The 18,866-nt window shown below is 54.6% G+C and overlaps 1 protein-coding gene across 1 annotated transcript; it reads right to left on the bottom strand.

Moving 5' to 3' along the window:
* Nucleotides 1-354: 354 nt before the first annotated feature.
* Nucleotides 355-17,789, bottom strand: GDPD2 (glycerophosphodiester phosphodiesterase domain containing 2). The gene is made up of 16 exons (XM_064463020.1): nt 17,755-17,789; nt 8,937-9,085; nt 7,675-7,778; nt 7,508-7,601; nt 7,197-7,256; nt 6,752-6,850; nt 6,277-6,370; nt 5,699-5,844; nt 5,135-5,217; nt 4,444-4,594; nt 3,679-3,894; nt 2,684-2,832; nt 2,170-2,317; nt 1,853-1,935; nt 1,368-1,396; nt 355-1,089 (listed from the first exon to the last, which is right to left on the bottom strand). Exons 2-16 carry the CDS (start codon nt 9,048-9,050, stop codon nt 1,037-1,039), a joined length of 1,623 nt encoding a protein of 540 aa, XP_064319090.1. The 5' UTR covers nt 9,051-9,085; nt 17,755-17,789; the 3' UTR covers nt 355-1,036.
* Nucleotides 17,790-18,866: the final 1,077 nt, after the last annotated feature.

Here is an 18,866-nt window from a genome sequence, read left to right as displayed (position 1 = left end):
TGCGGAGGGCCCGGCCCGGCGGAGCCGCTCGGCGCCCGGCCCCGCTTCCCCGCGCTGGCACTAGATGGCACGGGCGCGCCGCGGATCCCCGCCTGCCCCCGGCCCCCCCCGCCGCGGGCCGGCACCGGCTGGCTGCGGCTGCCCCGGGGCCGCCGCGCTCCGTGCAGCCCGGACCCGCGGGGAAAGGTAGGGGGGGGCGCAGGGGAGCGGGAAAAGGGGAGGAAGCAGCTATAGCCAACTCACCCCTTCGGGGTCTGCGTACCGCTCCTCTGATTTATTGACATAAATAGGTAGGAACATGTAAAACTGACCCGATCCACCTTTCCAAGTTCAAGGCCCAGCTGCAAAGCGACCGACGCCGAGACCCACCGCTCCCCGCCCTCGCACACCTCTGTAGCCTTGCAGCAGCAGGAGCATGGCTGTGGTCTCACCAGCCCCAGACACCCTCCATCCCCAGCCCCGGCTCCCTCTACCCCGGAGCAAGAGGCACTAACTGCTGCATCGGGTGCCAACACCCACGAAGCATGAAGCCAGCAGGGGCAGGACTCGTGTGCAGCATGAGGACAGGAAGAGCCCAGCTCCCCTTCCATCTTGTGAAAAGCCACCCCCCCCTCCCCTTCCTACTCCTCAAGCCATGGGGCAGGGCAGGGCCTAGGGCAGCAGCACTTCAAACAAGGTTTCCCAGCACGGGCTGCAGAGCTGCTGATGACAGGCAGAGGCTGCCCTTTCCCTGCACCAAACAGCAACTCAAATCCCTACTAGTCTCCAAACTGCAAGGCAGAGGTCTTATCCAGCAGTGCTGGGGCTAAGTACTCAAGTAAGGCTCTGGTTTCTTGCTGCCAGTGGGAACTGGGAACCCAGTTCCAGGTCCTTTCAGCTGAGGGCAGTTGTACACCACGCAAGGAGCCAGGAAGGCTAGGGGGAACAGGAAGCTCAGGAAGGAGTCTGCAAAGGAAAGGAGCCTCAAAGCTGGCCTGCACTTGAGCTGTGCAGGGCTCTGGCTGCCCCTCCCCAAGGCTGATGCAGGCCGGCGGGGTCACTCGTGCATCAAGCTGTTGATCTTTGTGAGCAGCACATCTGTCTCAGACTCTGAGGAGACAGAGAGAAAAAACAGCTATTGCAGGCTTCCACCATCCCTCAGCATCAGGCGGAACAGCCTGAAAAGCAGGTTTGAGGAGACCTGGGGAATATGGGATTCCCCAGCACTGTCCTGCAGGACTGTTTGCTAAGAGCTGGACAGGAACTTCCTGGGCTGGGATTCCCTTCCCTCCCCCAGCCACCCCAAACCGCACTGTCACGTTCAGCTGAAGAAAGCTGAAGCACAGCCTGGCTCCAAGGGAGGGGAGCTCACATCCATGCACACTCACCCGCTGACTGTCTTCTCTGGGAGCATTTCCTAGGAGATGGAATAGGATCAATGTTAGCATGTCAGTCTGGCCTCCCCCTTCCCTCCACCCAGCTCCCAGCTGGAGACTGTGGGGGCCCTGCAGGACACACAGTCCCACAGGGATCTGCTCTTGGTGCCTGCAGCACTGGTAGAGGAGCAGGGCCGAGGTCCCCCAGCCTTAGCCCACCAAGCCCTGGAGTGCAGAGCAAGCTAGTAAATGTGAAGTAAGGCATCCAGCAGCTCAAGGAAGGGTCAGGCCAGATTTCTGGGTGCAGCCTGGTGATAAAAGCTGCCTCCACACACTGCTGTCTCACTTAGCCAGACAGCAGAGGATGCTCCAGGATGTAAGCCCAGAGAGGAATGGCAGCAGATGCGACTGGATTTGGGTATGTACCAGCCACCCAGGGCACACTACAGCCTCCCCCAACAGACCTGCCCCAGGAGGGGGAAAGGGATCAAATGTACCTCAGCAAGAGGAAGGCCCAGAGGATGACAAGGAAGGAAGTGCAGTCTGCAACAATCCAGATCATGAGGTATGTGCTGCTGGGCTGCAAGGCAACAAGACAAGCCATTAACACCGGCCAGGGGTGGTGTGCTGGTGGCACAGCCCAGCCTGCTGTGCCAGCAGTCCCTTCTGTAGGATCACACGTTCCTGTGCCAGCACAGTGCTGAGCAAAAGCCACCCCCCAGGCAGCTGGCTGCCAGGGCTGCTGCAGGAAGGGACCCACAAGTGCCTGGGCACAGGGCTATGGGGCAGGGTGAAGAATGGAGGGGTCACTTACGAGCAGCCAGATGGGGCGTTTCATCTCCTTCAGTACCTGGCAGGCATTGGTGGTGACAGAGGTCACCCCAGAGCACCACAGCACAGAGAAGAGCCAGGGCTGGTTCACCACATACAAGTTGACAGAGATGTTGTCCTGGCGGTACTGCCTGCATAAGAACAGCCGTAATCAGAGCAGCAGACAGCAGGGTGCTGGTACACAGAGCATACAACCAGAGAGGACTGTACATCTGGGATGTGATCCAGCATTTGCAGCTACATGGAGCAAGTGTCTGGAGAGCCAGACCCAGGGCAGATTTGTTGGCAAGGCAGAGGACTGCAGCCAGCACCATCCCCTGCACCAGCCCTGCCTCATAAGGCATGTTTGTCTGAAAGGCTGTAGCGTACACCTTGCCTTTCCCAGCAGTGTGCCAGCACTCAGCCTCAGCTGGTTCTCACCTCTGCTGGCCCCTGGGACAGAGTAGGATAGTGCCCAGGCCCCACAGCTCCCAGGCTCCTGGGCACAGGACTCTCACCTGATCTCCTCAGAGCTCATGTTCTGGTAGGGTAGATTGACATGCAGCAGTGGCTCCTCATTCTGGAGTCTCTTCCGGCCATAAATTTGCTGAATGTCTGGGGCTTGCTGTTTGACCTGTTCCCTGAACCTATCCGGCAGCCAGAGGACCTAGGCAAGAGCCAGAAAGCACATGCAGAGAAGTGCTCCAGAGGGTTTGCTCGTCTGATATTTCCCTGCAGGCCCAGCCACACGTGGCCTGCTCAGACAGCTGCTTCCTGCTCCCCACCCCTGCTCAGCTCCTCCATGAGGACCTCAGCCAGGACAGTCTTCTAAGAGCTTGTCCCAGCCAAGTAAGCACAGACCCCACTGAGAGGAGAAAGCAGTTCCAGCCTAAGAAAGCTGCAGCAGTTATGTCCTTTCTAGGTCCTTGAATGGATCAAGCAGTGCATCCTTTTGGCCCCAACCCTGCAGCAAGAATACACCTTGGACCAGCACTACAGTACAGGTCTTTTCTGTGTCCCTCCTGCTCTGCATTCCCAAAAAGCCAAGAAGGGAAAGTAATTTGGGTGCTAATTCATCCCCTCAGGGCAGCATGCGTCCTGTACTGCAGAGGTTGGATGAAGTGCAAAGGCAACACAGGAGGCCGCAGCAGGAGTCCAAGAGCTGCAGGGAGAGGTGTGGTGCAGCACTGGGAGGTGGAAGCCTGAGCACTGTTTTTCTGCTCTTGCTGTTGGTCCCCTCCCTAGACTGAGTCACTGTTTACACACCAGGGTGGCCAGTGCTGGGGAACCAGAGTATTTGGAGGTATCAAGCTGTAGGCATTAACCGCTAATTATTGGCAACTTCTCCCAGCTAGAGAACCCCAGGCTTGGACAGGGTTCCCCAGCAGGGATCACGTATGGGGATGTGGTGTATGGGGTGGCAGGGATATTTGGTGGGGTTGGCAGGGCAGCTCCCACCACAGCAGGGATGTGACAGCAGGGCCCACTAGTGGTGGGGTGGTGGCCAACTTACCCTCTGTAAAGGGATGCCTGACTGTAAGATCACTTCCAGGGTAGCATTGACAAAGCTCTGGTAGTCACTGTGGTTCTCAGGCCGGAGGTCAAACATGATGGAGATATTGCTCTGCTTGGCTGCCTCTAGCACCTGTTCCAGTGATGGGATCCTCTGTTCAGTCACCTGGTCACGATCTTCAGCAGAAAGACTCTGCACAGTGGGAAATGGCCTCCGCTGCAAGGGTGAGAGTTAGTCATTATAGGCAGACCCCCCAGAGCTTCCACCTCCCAAACTGGTGCTCATCTCTGGCTCTCAGTTTCCTACACTGGCCTTTCTACACACTCTCCAGCACACACAGGCACGGGGATCCTTCCCCTGCACATCCACAGGGCACCTCTACCCTTCCCACTAACAGCATAGCTCAAGCAGCCCCAGCACCTGTGGGCATTCAGAGAAGCTCAGCAGTTGGTTAGTCACCTTTTGGGAAGAGCCTTGCCACAGCTGCCTCCAAGCCCAGGCAGGCTGTGCAGCTCAGAGCTAATGCATGAAGCATCTCCCCTCAAATCAGCCTCCTCTGTGACTCAGCTGAGGAGTCAGAACAAACCCCAGCTTGGGGCATAACTGCACCCAAGGGATTCATGCAGGCACAGAAGTGCTTCTGCACCCTGTCCAGGTGTCTGCCAGGACGAGTGCGGCAGAGGGAACCTTCCCCAAGGCAGGGCTCATGCTTCACCCACAAATGCACCACTCATCCCTGACCAGCCACCCCAGGGGCATCCTGACCTCCAGGAACCAGCTGCCAGCATCCAGCTGCTGGAGGTCTGTCCAGTTGAAGGCGGTGCTGTTCAGGGCGGCCCTCTCGGGGAACACATCCTGCACGTTGGTGGTCCTGGTGAGTTCCTCATCATGCATTAGGAACGGGACCCCATCAGTACTGGCAAAGGAGCAGAGAGGGAAGCTCTGTGTTGCAAGCTGTTTGTCTCCTATCCCTGCCCTGGCATTTCTGCCCCCTCCCAGCCATCCTGCCAGGGTAACCCCCACCCTTATGCCTACTTGTGGTCCTCTACACAAAAAGGTGAGTGTCTGGAAAGCACAGAGCAACTAGAGACCAAGCCAGGAACCAAGTAGCTCCTTGCTCACTGCTGTCCCCATAGCAGGATTGCATGAGATGAACTAGAGCCAGGGTCTGTTTTGAAAGCACCCCTTCTCTGATGGTGTCTCCCTCCTAATGCCCTGGAAGACAACCTGCGTGGGGAAGACAGAAACCCAGTACCTCTCCCAGATCATTGGGACACCAAGCTGGAGCCAGTCCCATACTGGGAAGGTGGGAATGGCAGAGCCTTTTGAACAGGGCTGCCTCAAAATGCAGGCTATATCAGTCCTCCAGGTGTGTTCCAGAATGCCCGATGTGGGAGGTGACATCCCAGGATACACAGGCCCCTTTCTCCCTCTGGATGCCCTGCTGCCCCTTTACCTCACCATGACGTCTGTCTCAAAGACTTGCACATCACAGTCCACCGCCTTGCGCAGTGACATGAGGGTGTTTTCGGGGGCCAGCTGGAAAAGGAACAGTGTTAGTGCAGAGGGCATGGGCAGGAAGGGGCAGGAGGCAGGCGCTTACCCTGCCTGGCTGCATCCAGCAGCTTGGCTAGGCTCTAGGGCAAGCACAATGAGACTGGGGTGACCCTGCTAGGGTGGGGAATGGAAAAGGGCTGGCCACAGACAGCTGGAGCCTACCTTAATCCCTGCTTTCCAGCCAAGCTTTCTGCTGAGAGTTGCCTGCTCCTGGTCTATCAGCACTCAGCAAACAGCTCTGCCCTGTTGTGCCCACCCTCCTCACCCTGTGCTCACCCATCCTCCAGTCCTGTGCTGCCCTGGAAGCCTCTCTGCTGCGCTGGCCAGAGCTCATCCAGGCCTGCAGCGGCAAGGGTTTGATGCTGGTGCCCCATGGCCAGGCAGAGCCTGGCTTTCACTGGCAGAGCAGCCTGCCCCATCCACCGACCCTTGCGCCAGGATGCTGCTGGTGCTGGTCACTCACCATGGGGGCTCCCCGGTGGCCAACGAGGGCTGGCTTGGGGGGCAGCTGGTTCTCCTCCATGATGCAAGGGGAGGTGATTCCCAGAGGAGCCAGATACAGCGCAATCATGACCATGCAGTACACAAGCAGTAGAAACACCTTGAGACCTGCAGGCAGAGACAGAGAAGACAGAGGGGTGAGGAAGTATTTTGTAGGCCATTAGGAATAAGACAAGGCTGCTTCACTTCGCATTAACTTCTGGTTGCCCTAGGTCAGGCATTGCACCCCTGGCCTCAGGAAGACTGCAGATTTATTCTTGGCCTGCTAAATGCCCTTGCACCCCAACCCAGCACTTCTGCAGGACTCTGCTGTCCATAACACTCCTTCAGCTGCAAAGCAGCGAGAGCTGAAGCTGTACCAGGGGCTGGGCATGAGAAGCAGTAACCAAGAACAGGCATTACTACCAGGCTGAGTCCTGGGGACCTGTTCCCACCTCACCGACACTCTGTGCACCACTCTGGCACCAGTGCCATTTGGTTGTGTGGTAGCAAGCAGGGCACCAGCTGAGGGGGCAAGTGGAGACCTTGGAGGGAGATTACCTGTATTGCGGGTGCGGTAGATGAAGCTGGCCAGGGGCCAGGCAAGGAGCGTCATTCCCACCACGATTCCAATGTGCAGGAAGGGACCTGTTGCCTGGGGAGGCAAAGGCAGGGTGTCAGCCGGCACCAGCCCATCCCGTCCCAAAAATCCACATGCTCCAACACCAGGGATCTGCCACTGCAGCCAGGACTGCTGAAAGAGCCACAGTGCCAGGGGCGGAAGGACAGGCTCCTGGGGGAACTGAACAGACTCCCTGCTCTGATCCAGCCACTGTTCATCACCCTGACTGCAGCTGCTCCAGGGAATGCTGCAAGAGCAGGAGCAGCATCTTGCCTGGCCAGACAGCTGAAGTCAAGGACAGGGAGTTAACCCCCATGGCACACAGCCATGCTAGGAGCTCACCACCCTTCAGCTCATCCCCACAGGCCAGGTACTAGGTACAGCGGGGGAGTCTCTGGTATCGAGGTGACTCACCTGCAGGGAGATATATGCACTTCTCCACTCCTCCGCCCACTTTATTCCCAGCCCTGTGAAGGCTGCAGCCACCACCAGGGCAGTTAAGATCAGCAGGGTCTGTGGGGCAGGACACAGGGCAGTTAGGGGAGCACATAGCATCCTGCAGGCCATCTGGGCTCTGCTCTGGCAGGGCAGAGTCCTCCTCATCCCTTCCTCCTGAGCCCCTACACTTCCCCCATCTGGGCTTGCAGCTGAGCTCTGTTCCCCATGCTTTGAGCAAGGATAATATTCCCATCCCAGAGACACGTGGCTGCGGGACTAACAGCTGCAGCCCAGCTCAGCAGAGACACACAGCCACTCACTGGGGTCACAACAGCCTTATGCAGCCCAGTAGGCTGGTCCTAGCTTCCCAAATGCAAAGGCAGTCAGGACAGGCACCATCTCCCTGCATCCCCAGTCTCACCTTGTGCAGCCAGTGTAGCTTCAAAGGCTGGCCGCAGAGCTGCAAGCACAAAGCAAGGACCTGTCAGAAGAGCAAGGAGATGTCAGAGCTGGGTTGTACCCCACACCTCAGCCCTCTAAGGGCACAGGACTCAGCCACAGGAGCTCTGGACCCCTGACCCAGGGCGGGTCTCCGGCCATGCTCAGGCTGACACAGCTCCAGCAGGCTGGACGCTGCAGGCTCCACCTGGCTCTGCACCGGGCACGGCAGCCAGCCTGTGCTCAGCACAGCTTCGTACCCCCACTAGCCCAGGTAGGATCAGTGGGGCTCACCAGCAGCACAGCCGAGTAGGTGATCAGCACAGCTGTACCTATGAGCAGGACCAGGGACCAGTCTAGCCACAACTTCCTCTGCCTGAAGATGAACCTGCCAGCAAAGGGGATGGTCAGAGGGGCAGGGGGGACATGGTGAGCAAGGCTGGATGTGGGATCCTACTCACTCATTGAAGTTGTGGAAATCATTGAGGATGATGATGGTGAAGTAGAGCCACACCAGTGTAAAGAGGAAGACGCAGAAAAGGAAAAGGAACCAACTGCAGTCGCACTGAAAGCCAGAGATGACAGCTATGCACACACCTGCAGGGCACCTAGCCCCTAGGCCAGATTGCTGAGACCCCTGGGGAACACCCAGCCTGCAGCAGGGTGCACAGGGGGTCACAGCAGGCACTGGCCTTACAGGTCCGGGCACTGAGCTGTTCCATTGAGAGGAAATGTTGCGCACCAGGAGGGCTTTTTTGGCCAGACCCATGCTACAGGAAGATGGACCAGCATCTCCTACAACAAACTAAAAAGCTGCCTATGCCAGGCTGGGGAGGACAGCCCCTATGGCAGGACTGCCTCCTTTCCCATGCAGTAACCCGTGGGAGCAGGCTGGGACTTTGGACATGGGAACGGGCAGGGAGCCAGATCTTGTTCCCTTCTAGCTGGGTAATCTGTGGGCTGGGCAGACAGGGATGCTGTGCCTCAGAGCTGCCATTGCAGCAGTGAGCCTGCAGACTGCTCCTGCCTGCCCAGCCAAAGCCAGGTCCAGTTTCAGGGTCTACAGCCTCCAGCACCACACACACACAGGGAGGTGAGGGGTGCCACAGGTGCTGAATGGGGCACCTGGCAGCCTGGACCAGCTCTCACATTCCAGGCAAGACATGACAAGCAGTGGCACAGCCACACCCATGGGAGTGGGAGACCTCAGAGAATCCCAGGGCCTCACCCCTCCCAGTTTACAAATTGCTGGGGACATCCCCTTCCAGCACCCCATGGCAGGGGCCGCACCCAGCCCAGGAACCGTGCCTCCCACATGTCTTGCCAGGTACTCAGCGCTCTAGGACTTGCCTGCCACGCTCAGCCCTCGGGGAGTGCAGCGCTCTGCTCCAGACATGCATGAGCCCTGCCGCAGATGCATGCTCGGCCAGGCAAGGGACAGCCACAGCTCAGCCTTGCTGCTGCCAGCATGCTGCTCTACCCTTCTTGTCACCCAGCGGGAACAGACAGATCACCCTCTCACCTCCTCACTGCTTCAGGCTAGGGCAGTCCCTGGACAGCAAGGGTACCAAGTAGCACCCCAGCTCGCTTGGGGCTCACGACCACTGGTGAGGGGTCAGCAGCCCTATGTCTGGGCTGAGCCCCCCAGCCAGAGCCCTTCCCCACCCCAGCCACTGCTCTGAGACTCCCATGCAGGGGCTGGCCAGCCTCAGCTCAGCATCACCTTGGTGGTTCTCAAGCCCTTCCTCTTCTCCTTCTTGGCAGTGATCCACTGGCAGCTGTAGAGGCAGAGCAGGCAGGTGGCACAGGGGCGGCAGCAGCCATGCATGTCTGCCATAGCGCCGGGCTGTCCCAGCCCCAAGGTCAGATGTCCTGTGGGGATGCACACAGCATGTTAGCACAGACCTCCCAACACACACCAGCCCCCGCCCCGTGGAGATGGGGCATTGCATCCTGGATCCTGATACTGTGGCAAGTGGCACACACCTGGGACATAGCGGCACTACTGGCCATGTCCCCAGGCAAGGCTTGGTGCCAGGGAAAGTGGGAGCACAGCGTGCAGCTCAACCTGTTCAGCAGGCTGCCCTGGGACTCTGCTCAGCCATCTGGAGCGAGCCTGGAGCTGGCAAGGAGCAGAACCTGCTCCCCAGCCCAGGGTTCAGTGCTCTGCCTGGGGGTCAGGGACACCATTCAGGCTCCAGGGGCCGGCAGCCTTGCTGGCCAGCTTGACACAACTTGCACCCAGGGTCTCTGGGAGTAGCCCAGCTGCAAGGACCACGCAGCCCCATGCTGCAGCCTGGAGCTCCTGCTGTACGGCTGGGGGTACATGTGACAGCCTGGGAAATACCCGTCCTCCTCCCTAAGCCCAGGTCCCTGCTGAGACAGCACCATCCTGGGAGCCCTCTCTAGCTCAGCTTGCACAGCAAGGGATCCCAAGGGGGTGCTGGAGGAGCTGCACCTGGGCAGGCACCAGATGGTAGTCAGTCCAAGCACTATGGAGAGCTGGGGAAAACCCCATTGCCACAGTTGTGGACACCCAAGTTGGGTGCAGGGCTACCACTAGGTTCCCCATGCACTGAAAAGGAGAGAGGGCCAGGATGCTTTGCTGTGGTCCCCAAATTCCTGGTGCTTAGCTGGAGGAAGCAGGGAGCCCCAAACAAGGTCTCCCTTTATCCACCCTAAGAAACTCATGTTTATTATTGCCTATCCTGCTGTGGAGCTGTTCCCCCTCCTCATCCCAACCTCCCCAACAGGCCAGACAGCCCACACAACACTATCACCCTGCAGATTAAGCCAGACTCTCATTTCACTACGACCACTAAGCCAGGCATGGGAGCCAGCCAACCACATCCTCTCCAATGTTGGGGCAAGGGCCATGGAGAGGGGGAGCAGAGCCAGCCCAGGCCCCCCCAGGCCCAGCCAGCCACACTAGAGTGGCTCTGCCACACCGTGACTATGGCCAAGGTCAGCACGGTCTTCCTCTGTGACATAGCAGCACCCCAGCATGGCACCTTGCTCCCAAATACCACCAGTGTTTTGGTCTCCAGGGCTGGGGTGCAGAATCTCCCCCAGGACCCACACAGAGCAGTGGCTGCTGGGGCACACACAGCCAGCTACCAACCCAAGAGCATGACCCCCTAACCTGCCTAGCTGGCTTCTGCTGACTGCAGGAGGTCTGGGGGCTGCCATCAGCAGGTCCAGCCAGCCAAGGTGCAGGGGAAGCTGAGTGGCACAGCAATGCCCACATCTACTGCCCCCTCTGTCTTCTAGGGACTAGATCAGCAGCCGTGATCTACTTAGTGATCACACTAAAGAACCCAGCCATAACACAAGTGCAGGAAGCCATGGGACCAGGCTAATTCCTGCCCTGATGTGCAGGGGCTCTGGCTGCAGGATCATGCCCCTGCTGTCACCAGAAGCAGAGGCACCACTCCCACCAGGGAACAGCAAGCTCAGCCAGCATCCCCTGGGACTCGCCTGGTGTCGTGTCCCCCTCCACTGCTGTTCACACAGGCATAGCAGTGGTGCCAGCAGCTGCTCAGGGAAGCCCTGCCACCCCCCCCAGCTGGCTCCCACACAGAGTACAAAGTACAGTAGGAGTGGCACCAGCTGAACTTCAGCACTCAGCTGCTCTGAGAAGTTGTTCCTGCCAGGACTGGAGCTTGGCAGAGCAGTGGCACAGAACCGGCCGCAAATCCATGCCAGAGGTGCTATCTGGAGGGTTCAGAGGGAAAATGCCACCCTGTTCCCCAGCTCAGAGTGGGACTGCAGCAGCGGCACCAGTAACTATTCTGCAACACCACCCCTGCACGGGGCACTGGTTCCAAACAGAGCTGGGCTGGGCACGCAGCAGACCCTGCTCAGCTTCTGCTCTGGCTCCAAGGGGAAAGTTGCACAGAAGGAGCTGGGGGTCCGTCAGGGCCAGAAGGAACCCTCCTTCAGCTCCCACAAAACAACCCCCATGGCACACCCCTAGCCCTAGTGTGGGTGGCACAGGAGGCTTGAAGGGGTGACAAAACCATTGCTACAGTCACCAACACGGCAGCATATGCTCACAGCCCTGCAGGGACCTTTGTGCCCCAGGGTTGCTGACACAGGACAACCAGGTGACCATAGGCAGGGCCTTGCCCTTGCAGAGCCAAGCCAGCCCAGGCTGCGTGCCACCAGGCAGGTTAACAGGAGCTGACACCCAGCCCCACTGTCCCCTGACCTCTCAGAAGGGAGGTGAGAGCTCCCAGGTCAGTGTGGGGGACAGAGTGACCCCAAAACAGCAAAAGCAGCACAGCCTGGCCCAGACCCACCCCACATGCCATATCTCCCCCATGCAGTCAGCCCTGGGATCCACATCCCTGCTCTCCGGAGCATGGGAACAGCATGGGCAGCCTCTTTCCTTCTTCCTCTCAGCTGCATGCAGGGCCAGGATGATTACCCCCCCTTGCTGCTCTGCCAGCTCTCCTGCCAGCTCCTGTGGCAGCATGGGACAGCATCCCCATGGCATGGGCTGTCACCCCGGGGCACCAAGCCAAGTGGGCAAAATACCTGCTCCCTGCGGATGTTGGGTTCCTGCAGCTGGGATGCCGGCAGGCCAGGTGAGTGCTGGGGCTGGGCTTTCAGCTGGGCGTCCCTGTGCAGCAAAGCCCTGCTCTGTTCCTCTGCTGCCTGCTCACACCCTCCTGGGTGTGTTTGTGTCCCGGCAGCGCTGCCAATGCCGCCTGCAGGTCTGCACAGGCCGGCAGAGGCTGGCTGCCCACAGTGGGCATAGTGGGCAGGGCCAGGGGTCAGGTCAGGCCCCCACCAGCGGCTTTGTGCCCCGCTGACCCCAGTGCGGCCTCTGGAAAGGCAGAGAAGGGACCAAGGGGGGCATCACAGACTGCTGCACAGAGGAGTTTGCAGGCAGCCCATGCTCCAGACTGATCAAGGCTCCAGGGAGAGCTCCGGGAGCAGGGAAGGCAGATGGAGGCAGAGCTTTGTGCATGGCCAGGCCTTTGACCAAGGGGCTATGGGAGCCCCTCTGTCAAAGGGAGACTTCTTCCTTCCTTCCTTGCAGAGGAAGCCTGGGACAGACACATCCAGGACCACCACAGCTGGCCCAGCTAACTCTCACTGTCAGGTAGAAACACAGAAGTAAAATTGTTTTGAGCCAAGAGAAATGCTTCAGAGCCAACACATCTGAACTTTGCTAAAGGAGCAGATGAAAGGAGGCTCCAAGACAGGGGCCTGATGCCACCTGCAGATGGACAAGGCGATGCCCTCTATCTCCCTGCTCCCTCCCTGTGGCATGGCACAGCTGCATCCCCCCACCCTCCACTCCAGGTCTCAGCAGAGGTACAGCCCCTGGTGAGTCAGGGTGCAGGATGCACCCTTAGACCTTTCCATGTCAGTAACTTGCTCCGTCATCGCCTGGGATCTCAGGAGACCTCTGATCTCCTGCCACTTGGAAAGGAGCCAAGAAAGCAGATGAAAGGGAGGTGATGGCATCCTGCAGTGACACAGCAACTGCCAGGCTAAGCAGAAGCCTCAGCACTCATCCTCACAGCTGATCCTATTCCACACCATCATTAACTGCTTTGGCACAAATTATTAAATGGCTCTATGAAACGTGCTGCTCAACTGCATCAGTGGAGGGTCTGGGGCACGGCAGGAGGGGTGGTGTAACCCATTGCTCTGCACACGAGGGAGTAAGCTGACAGCATTGCAATGGCCAGGAATGCCCCTGGGATGAGCAAGCAGCCCTGCACCCCAAATCTTGTCAGCTGTGAGCAGCTAGCAGCGAGGTTGAAGTTCACCTTCCGCATCTGCGTTCTCTGGTGGCTCTGGCAAAGGCCAAGCACAGTGCCACAGGGCAGAGCAAACCTGTGGGTGGGGGTCTTCCCAGTGGGACTGTGCCCTGGGAGAGCCCCTGGGATGCAGGGAGCATGTTTTACCACATTAAAGATATGTAGTGTTGGGGATAGAGGTGCAGATAACGAGCTGAAGTAGTGAGCCCTGGGGAGGGGTGAAGGACCACTTAAACCAAGAAACAGTTTAGGTAGTGGGGAAGGGAAAACTGAGCATGCATAAAGAGACTGAGGTGATCCTGGAAGAGGGAAGGCTGGAGCAGAGCTCCTGGAGACCCAAAAGCTGTGGGTTTTAGGGGTGCGAGGCAAAGCTGATGGGAGAGGTGCCCCTCAACCACGGGCAGATGGAGCAGCAGGACCAGCGGCTCCCCCAGAGATGCCCCCCGCTATTGCCCGTGTCTGACCGCGCCGGGCGGGAGTCCCCTTCTCCCTCGAAGGGCAGCCTTCAGCGCCGCGGAGGGCGCGAGGCGGCGGGGGAGCACCGGGCCCTCGCCAGGGAGGCCCGCCACGGACGGGCCCGCAGACCCCGCCGCCTGCAGCGGCCGCCCCTGCCCACCAGAGGGCGCCGCCGCCGGCGAGGTGGCCCTGCCGCCCCGCAGCACCGCCCGCGCTCTATGGTCCCGCAGCCCCTCTCGCCGCGCTGGCGGCGCGGTCCTGCCCGGCGGCGCCCGGACACGGGCAGCTACAGAGAAGAGGAGCGGCGGCAGGGCCGCTATTCCCATGTGAGCCCTCGGCTTCAGCCCCTTGGGAAGCCATTTTTAATGCCCGCCGCTTAACGGCAGGAGGCAGCCATATTGAGCGAGGGCAGTGGCGTCGTATTGGAGCCTGTAGGGGCAGAAGCCATGTTGAGTACTGGCACGGGCGGCGGGCGACGACGCCTCCCGGGCTCCGCCGGTCAGTGCCAGCGCGCAGCCGCCAGAGCGCGCGCTCGGCCCGCGCGGCCCCCGCCTCAGCAGCCCGTTCCGCGCAGTCCCCCGCGCTCTGCCCCCGCCAGCCGCTCCCTCACACGGCCCGGCCCCCGGAGCTGCGGGAGGGTGCTCGGGGGGCTCTTCGGGCTCCCCCTTCCACTGAGGCGGGCCTCGGCCGGGGGCTCACACAGGTGCAGGCCCCCCCAGAGCGCAGCCCTCGCCAGGAGCCGCCTCGGAGGACTCTGGCTCAGATCGTTTTGATGTGAAAGGCCAATGGAGGTGACGTGCAGTGACATCTAGTTTGCTTCTGTCTGCGTTTTAGGTCTTCCCGTAGTTCAAACAAGGGGAGCCAGCAGCTCACCGAGCTGAAGTGGCGAGGGAGATCCGCCTTGCGCCACCTCCGCTCGAGGTGGGCCCCACCCGAGGAGCGGGGCCGGCTGCCCGAGCCCAGCGCGGGAGCGCAGGTCAGGGTTTCACCAAAAGGAAGGAGCGGAATTTAGGGGCACTTCACGGCCGAGTCCACACCGCCATGAACAGGGGCATCCTAGGCATACACTGCTCTGCCAACTCAGATGCTCGTCTGATCTCTAGGAGCCAAGGCACAATTGAACAGTTAAAGCTAACAACCAGAACGTGTAGTCAAGCTAGCTTAGCTCTACAGCTGTCTCACCATGAAGTCAAAAGTGCCAGAATTAGTTGGGAAGAAGACAGAAAATAACATCCCTGTCAGCACAGCTGAATCTGCTTGTGCACAACTTCAAGCGTTGCACTGCCCTAAGTAGGGTCGTGCCCTGCCTTCACTTGTGAACAGTCACATCTGTAAGTGTTCTTTTAAATTCTAGTAAAGATATAAAAACAAATGCTCAGAGGAATGGTCTAAGTGAGCAGGGAAACTTATGTTGCCATATTACAGTTCAGCTGGAGTTATCTCCCTAGACTTTTAACTTGGGGAGCAGAGAAGGTATTTTCAAAAGACTGAATGGCTTTATGTTAGGTTCATTGTTTGTCAACTGAACTGATCACAAACCAGTCTTTTCAGAAAAAGATCTAAGCCACTGTTTCATTTACTTCTGTTTTTCACTGTACTGTGTGTCATCTACAAAAAACATGGCTTTTAAGTTTGCTTTAGGGAATGTTTTACCTTCATGTAATCTCCCATAGGACTCGAGACCTGGCACAAAAGGGTAACAAGGCAACACGTGTTTCTGTAACCATTATTTCACACTCTCTCAGCTTGTAATGGACAACCAAAATTCAGTGTAATACCGTTCTTCTGCTGTCAATGCTTTAAAAGCCAGTGGCACAAACTGCACTTCCACCCCAGCTAGTAGCTGACCTACATAAACTGATAGGCCAAGACAATGTCTCTCCATCATGAATTTAAAAGTCCCTCCTTGCTGATAATCTGCAGCAGTATAGAACATGCTACCTTTTGAAGCTATCTTGCATAGGCACATTATGAAATTGTTAGAACTACTCAGAAGGTAAAATACCTACTTAAGGGAGGGTATATGGATCATGGCACTAGTCTCATTGGTTAAGTTTACTTTTTTCTAAAGGCCAGAAGCTTATAAGTCTGTGATGAACAAACTTTGGGTCAGAAACTATTTTCCCCCCAGAAGTAGACCAGTTAAGATCAGGAATGCAGATTGTGAGAGCGTTATTCAGAATGAGAAAAAACCTCTGGAGACTATTTCCGCTCTTACCACTGAGTTTCTATGAAATGAAGCAAATCACTTGACCCAAACTTTTCACGGGTGGTCCTTATAGTTTTCATTTCCTAATTACTTGAAAACAGCATGGGGCTGATTTTCAGGAGTGCTCATCATTCATTGTGGTAATTAAGATGAATGATAGGAACTCTGAGGATCAAATGCTAACAAGTGTTAGGAGTTCAAGCTGCACAGTAACAGATCTCAGATTGGGCACTGTACCAGTACAGCGTTTAGCCCACTGTTTTCACAGGAATCTAACACCTCTCAAGGGTTTATGGAGATACATTTATTAATGCATGGAGAACACAGTAGAAAAGCAGAAGATAATCTGTTCAGTAAGCATTATTCTGTATACATATGGTTAGGGAATGGATTTTTAGGCATAGTGTCATGGCATATCTAAAGTTCATAAAAGGCAAAAAAGACTTTTCTTAGGCTCCCTGAAAAAAAAGGGTAATTCAAACAGGCAATTCTTGCCTTCATTTAAAAAAATAGTTACAATATTATGATATTTCTGTCAGAGATCTGTTCTGCAAGATTTACATGCTATACTTCATTGATGATTTCAAGGACTGAAATAATTGTTTTTGTTCAGATGTAGCTTTTTCTTTTTGGAGCTTGAACTAGTTTAGAATTTGAAGATGTTTATCACTTGCCATTTCCTAATTGCCTTATTGCATACTTAACTGAAGCCAAATCTTAAGTATTACATTGAAGATACAATAAAAGGGATGTTCACAGGGAATACTTGCGTGCAAGTTTGCATCTTAAACTAGATATTTTTGGTTTTTGTATTATCTACAAAGGAAGCTGAGCAATTTAATTATAGAAGAACTGTTTTTCTAGTTGGTCTGTTTCCTTTATAGGGATAATTAGCTTTACTAGAAGTTAAATTGTAGGCATAGCTTATGGAAAGGGGCAACACTGATCACTCTGCAGATCAGGTTCTACTTTCTCTGCATTAAAAACATATTTGAGTAGTATCAGTAGTTTGTGTTATTTTCTGACCAATGTTTTTATTTTTCCAGAAAAAAATTAATACTTCCCTTGTCAATAAGCATAAAACATTTATCTACCACTTCTGTTGTTCTAAATCAGAAACTTCTGTATCCAGCCTTTTTTTTGTTTACTAGTTTTTAAGACATATAATTTTTGCACTACAATAAGCCTTTGCTATGGAGTATTTGCTTCTGACACATCTCTAATTTCTGTTCAGAGTTATAGTTACTGTAGAACAGCATTTTTCCCTGCTTTTAGGATACAAAAGCAGCTGCGAGATCACTACGCTAAGGCATGCTATGGAACACAGATCTGTTTGTTGCTTAAGCTGCCTTTCTTTCCCTCATTGTTTCAGAAGCCTTTATGAAGTCATTACTGCTCCCTGATGTTACTGTTAAGCCACATACTTTGTTAGAGCATTACTGAGGAGCTAATAGCAGTTTAGACAGTATAAGACTCTGGATCAGCATTCATGTCAAAAAGGAGCTTAAGTACTTGACAAAGAAAAGCTCAATTCTTAAACTATACCAGCCCCTATTAGGATGCAGCCCAGGCTCCCAAGCACCTGACTTGTAGGTGCTTGCTTTGTGTTCAGGTACCAACGGAGATAGTAGTTCAAGTCAGTCCTTGCTCAAGCAATACCACTTCTGATCCCCTACTAGCTTTATTACTCAGGGATTCTATCCTTTCTACAAATCTAGGCAGAAAGAACACAGCTGTCTCATATTTTTTTTAGGATCATTTCCTTATTGTCAGATAGGTTATTTGAGGACAAATAACACTTCTGAGAGTCATGATGTGCTGCAGCCAGTAATACCCACATTATACTTAGAGCACTACTACATTTTTCCTCCTAATAACTACAAGCTGTTGTTATCAGATACCTTCACAGAACTATTGAACCCTTTTCTATTGTCTTAAGGGGGACAATTAATTTATTAGATACTTCTATAAAAGCAACTTTCTTACACATGTAACTTATCTGCATCCCATATTTTACAACTGCTATAAGCTGTTAATTTAAAACCTTAAAAAAAAAAATCAAAAAACCCCAAGAAGAGCCCCAAAGCTAGCACACTTACCAGACAGAAGCAGCTTCTTGTTTCAAACTCTCTAGCATGTATAAGCAGCAGCTGTTTGCCATTGCCAAATTTATAGGACCAGCCTCCAGAGCACTGTGCTGAGGGTAGGTTTATGTGAAGGGCCTGTATTAGGGAGTGGTGAATAATCTGGTCGGGAGGTGGTATCTGTGTGTTATTGGGTGACTGGGGTGGGGTATAGCTGTGTTGTAGTGAAGACAGTATGTAGAATTATTAATAGAGGGATAGTTTTTATTTTAAAAAAATAACACTTTGGTTCTAGAATAGTTGACTTAACATTTTTTGTTCCCTATAATTTCCTGGATGTGTTTGTTTATGGCTTATTTTCTTGTATCTATTGATGGCTTTTTTCAGTTCTAAATATTTCTTTATTTCTTAGGTAGAGACTGTACTGAATTGTTCAATGTAACTAAAATATTATAGTAGGTAAAGAAAAAAAGGCTTTGGTGTTCTCTACCATCTGTTTTCTTACTTGACTGTTACAGATGCCTACTGTGAGTATCTATAAAGGCTCTGTTTTGGTAACATCTATGTGATTTTTTTTTTTTCTGAGCCTTTAACTAGTGTAAAGGGCTTTGGGGGATTTCTAGCTGGTGGTCTGCATTTGTATTTTTTTCTCTGTATTTTCTCAGAGCTACTGTGTCATCAGTATCTCTAGGACTTGGGGTCTAGCTGCCTGTGGTTTCTCATGTACATTGTTTATGGACAAAATGCTTACATTTGGGGATAAAGTATCTGCCTCTTAGACTGCAGAAGATGTTTATGCAATTGTGAAGATAACACTTTCTTGCCATCACATGTTGGCTGGGGAAAAAAATAGGCTCTTTTTGCATTGAAGTTAGGAAAGTGCAAATATAACCTCTTTTGTCTTGCCTTCTGTGAGACCTTCTTTTCTGGAACCTAGGCTGCAAGAGGCACTTGCTGCATTCTCAGATGAGTGGTTGGGAGCATGGAGGGGTTTAACATTGTAACTGAGCTGCTCTGATGAAGAGTTGTTACTAGAAAGTATAGCAGAAAGCTATTTGTTGTTTTGTTGTTAGTTTTCTGACAAAGACTGAATTTCCTCTGATGGTGGAGATGCTCAGCTGTAAGGC

The sequence above is a fragment of the Phalacrocorax carbo genome, chromosome 11, assembly GCF_963921805.1.
Source record: "Phalacrocorax carbo chromosome 11, bPhaCar2.1, whole genome shotgun sequence".
Classification (NCBI taxonomy): Eukaryota; Metazoa; Chordata; class Aves; order Suliformes; family Phalacrocoracidae; genus Phalacrocorax; species Phalacrocorax carbo.
This window is presented reverse-complemented; position numbering and strand designations above follow the sequence as displayed.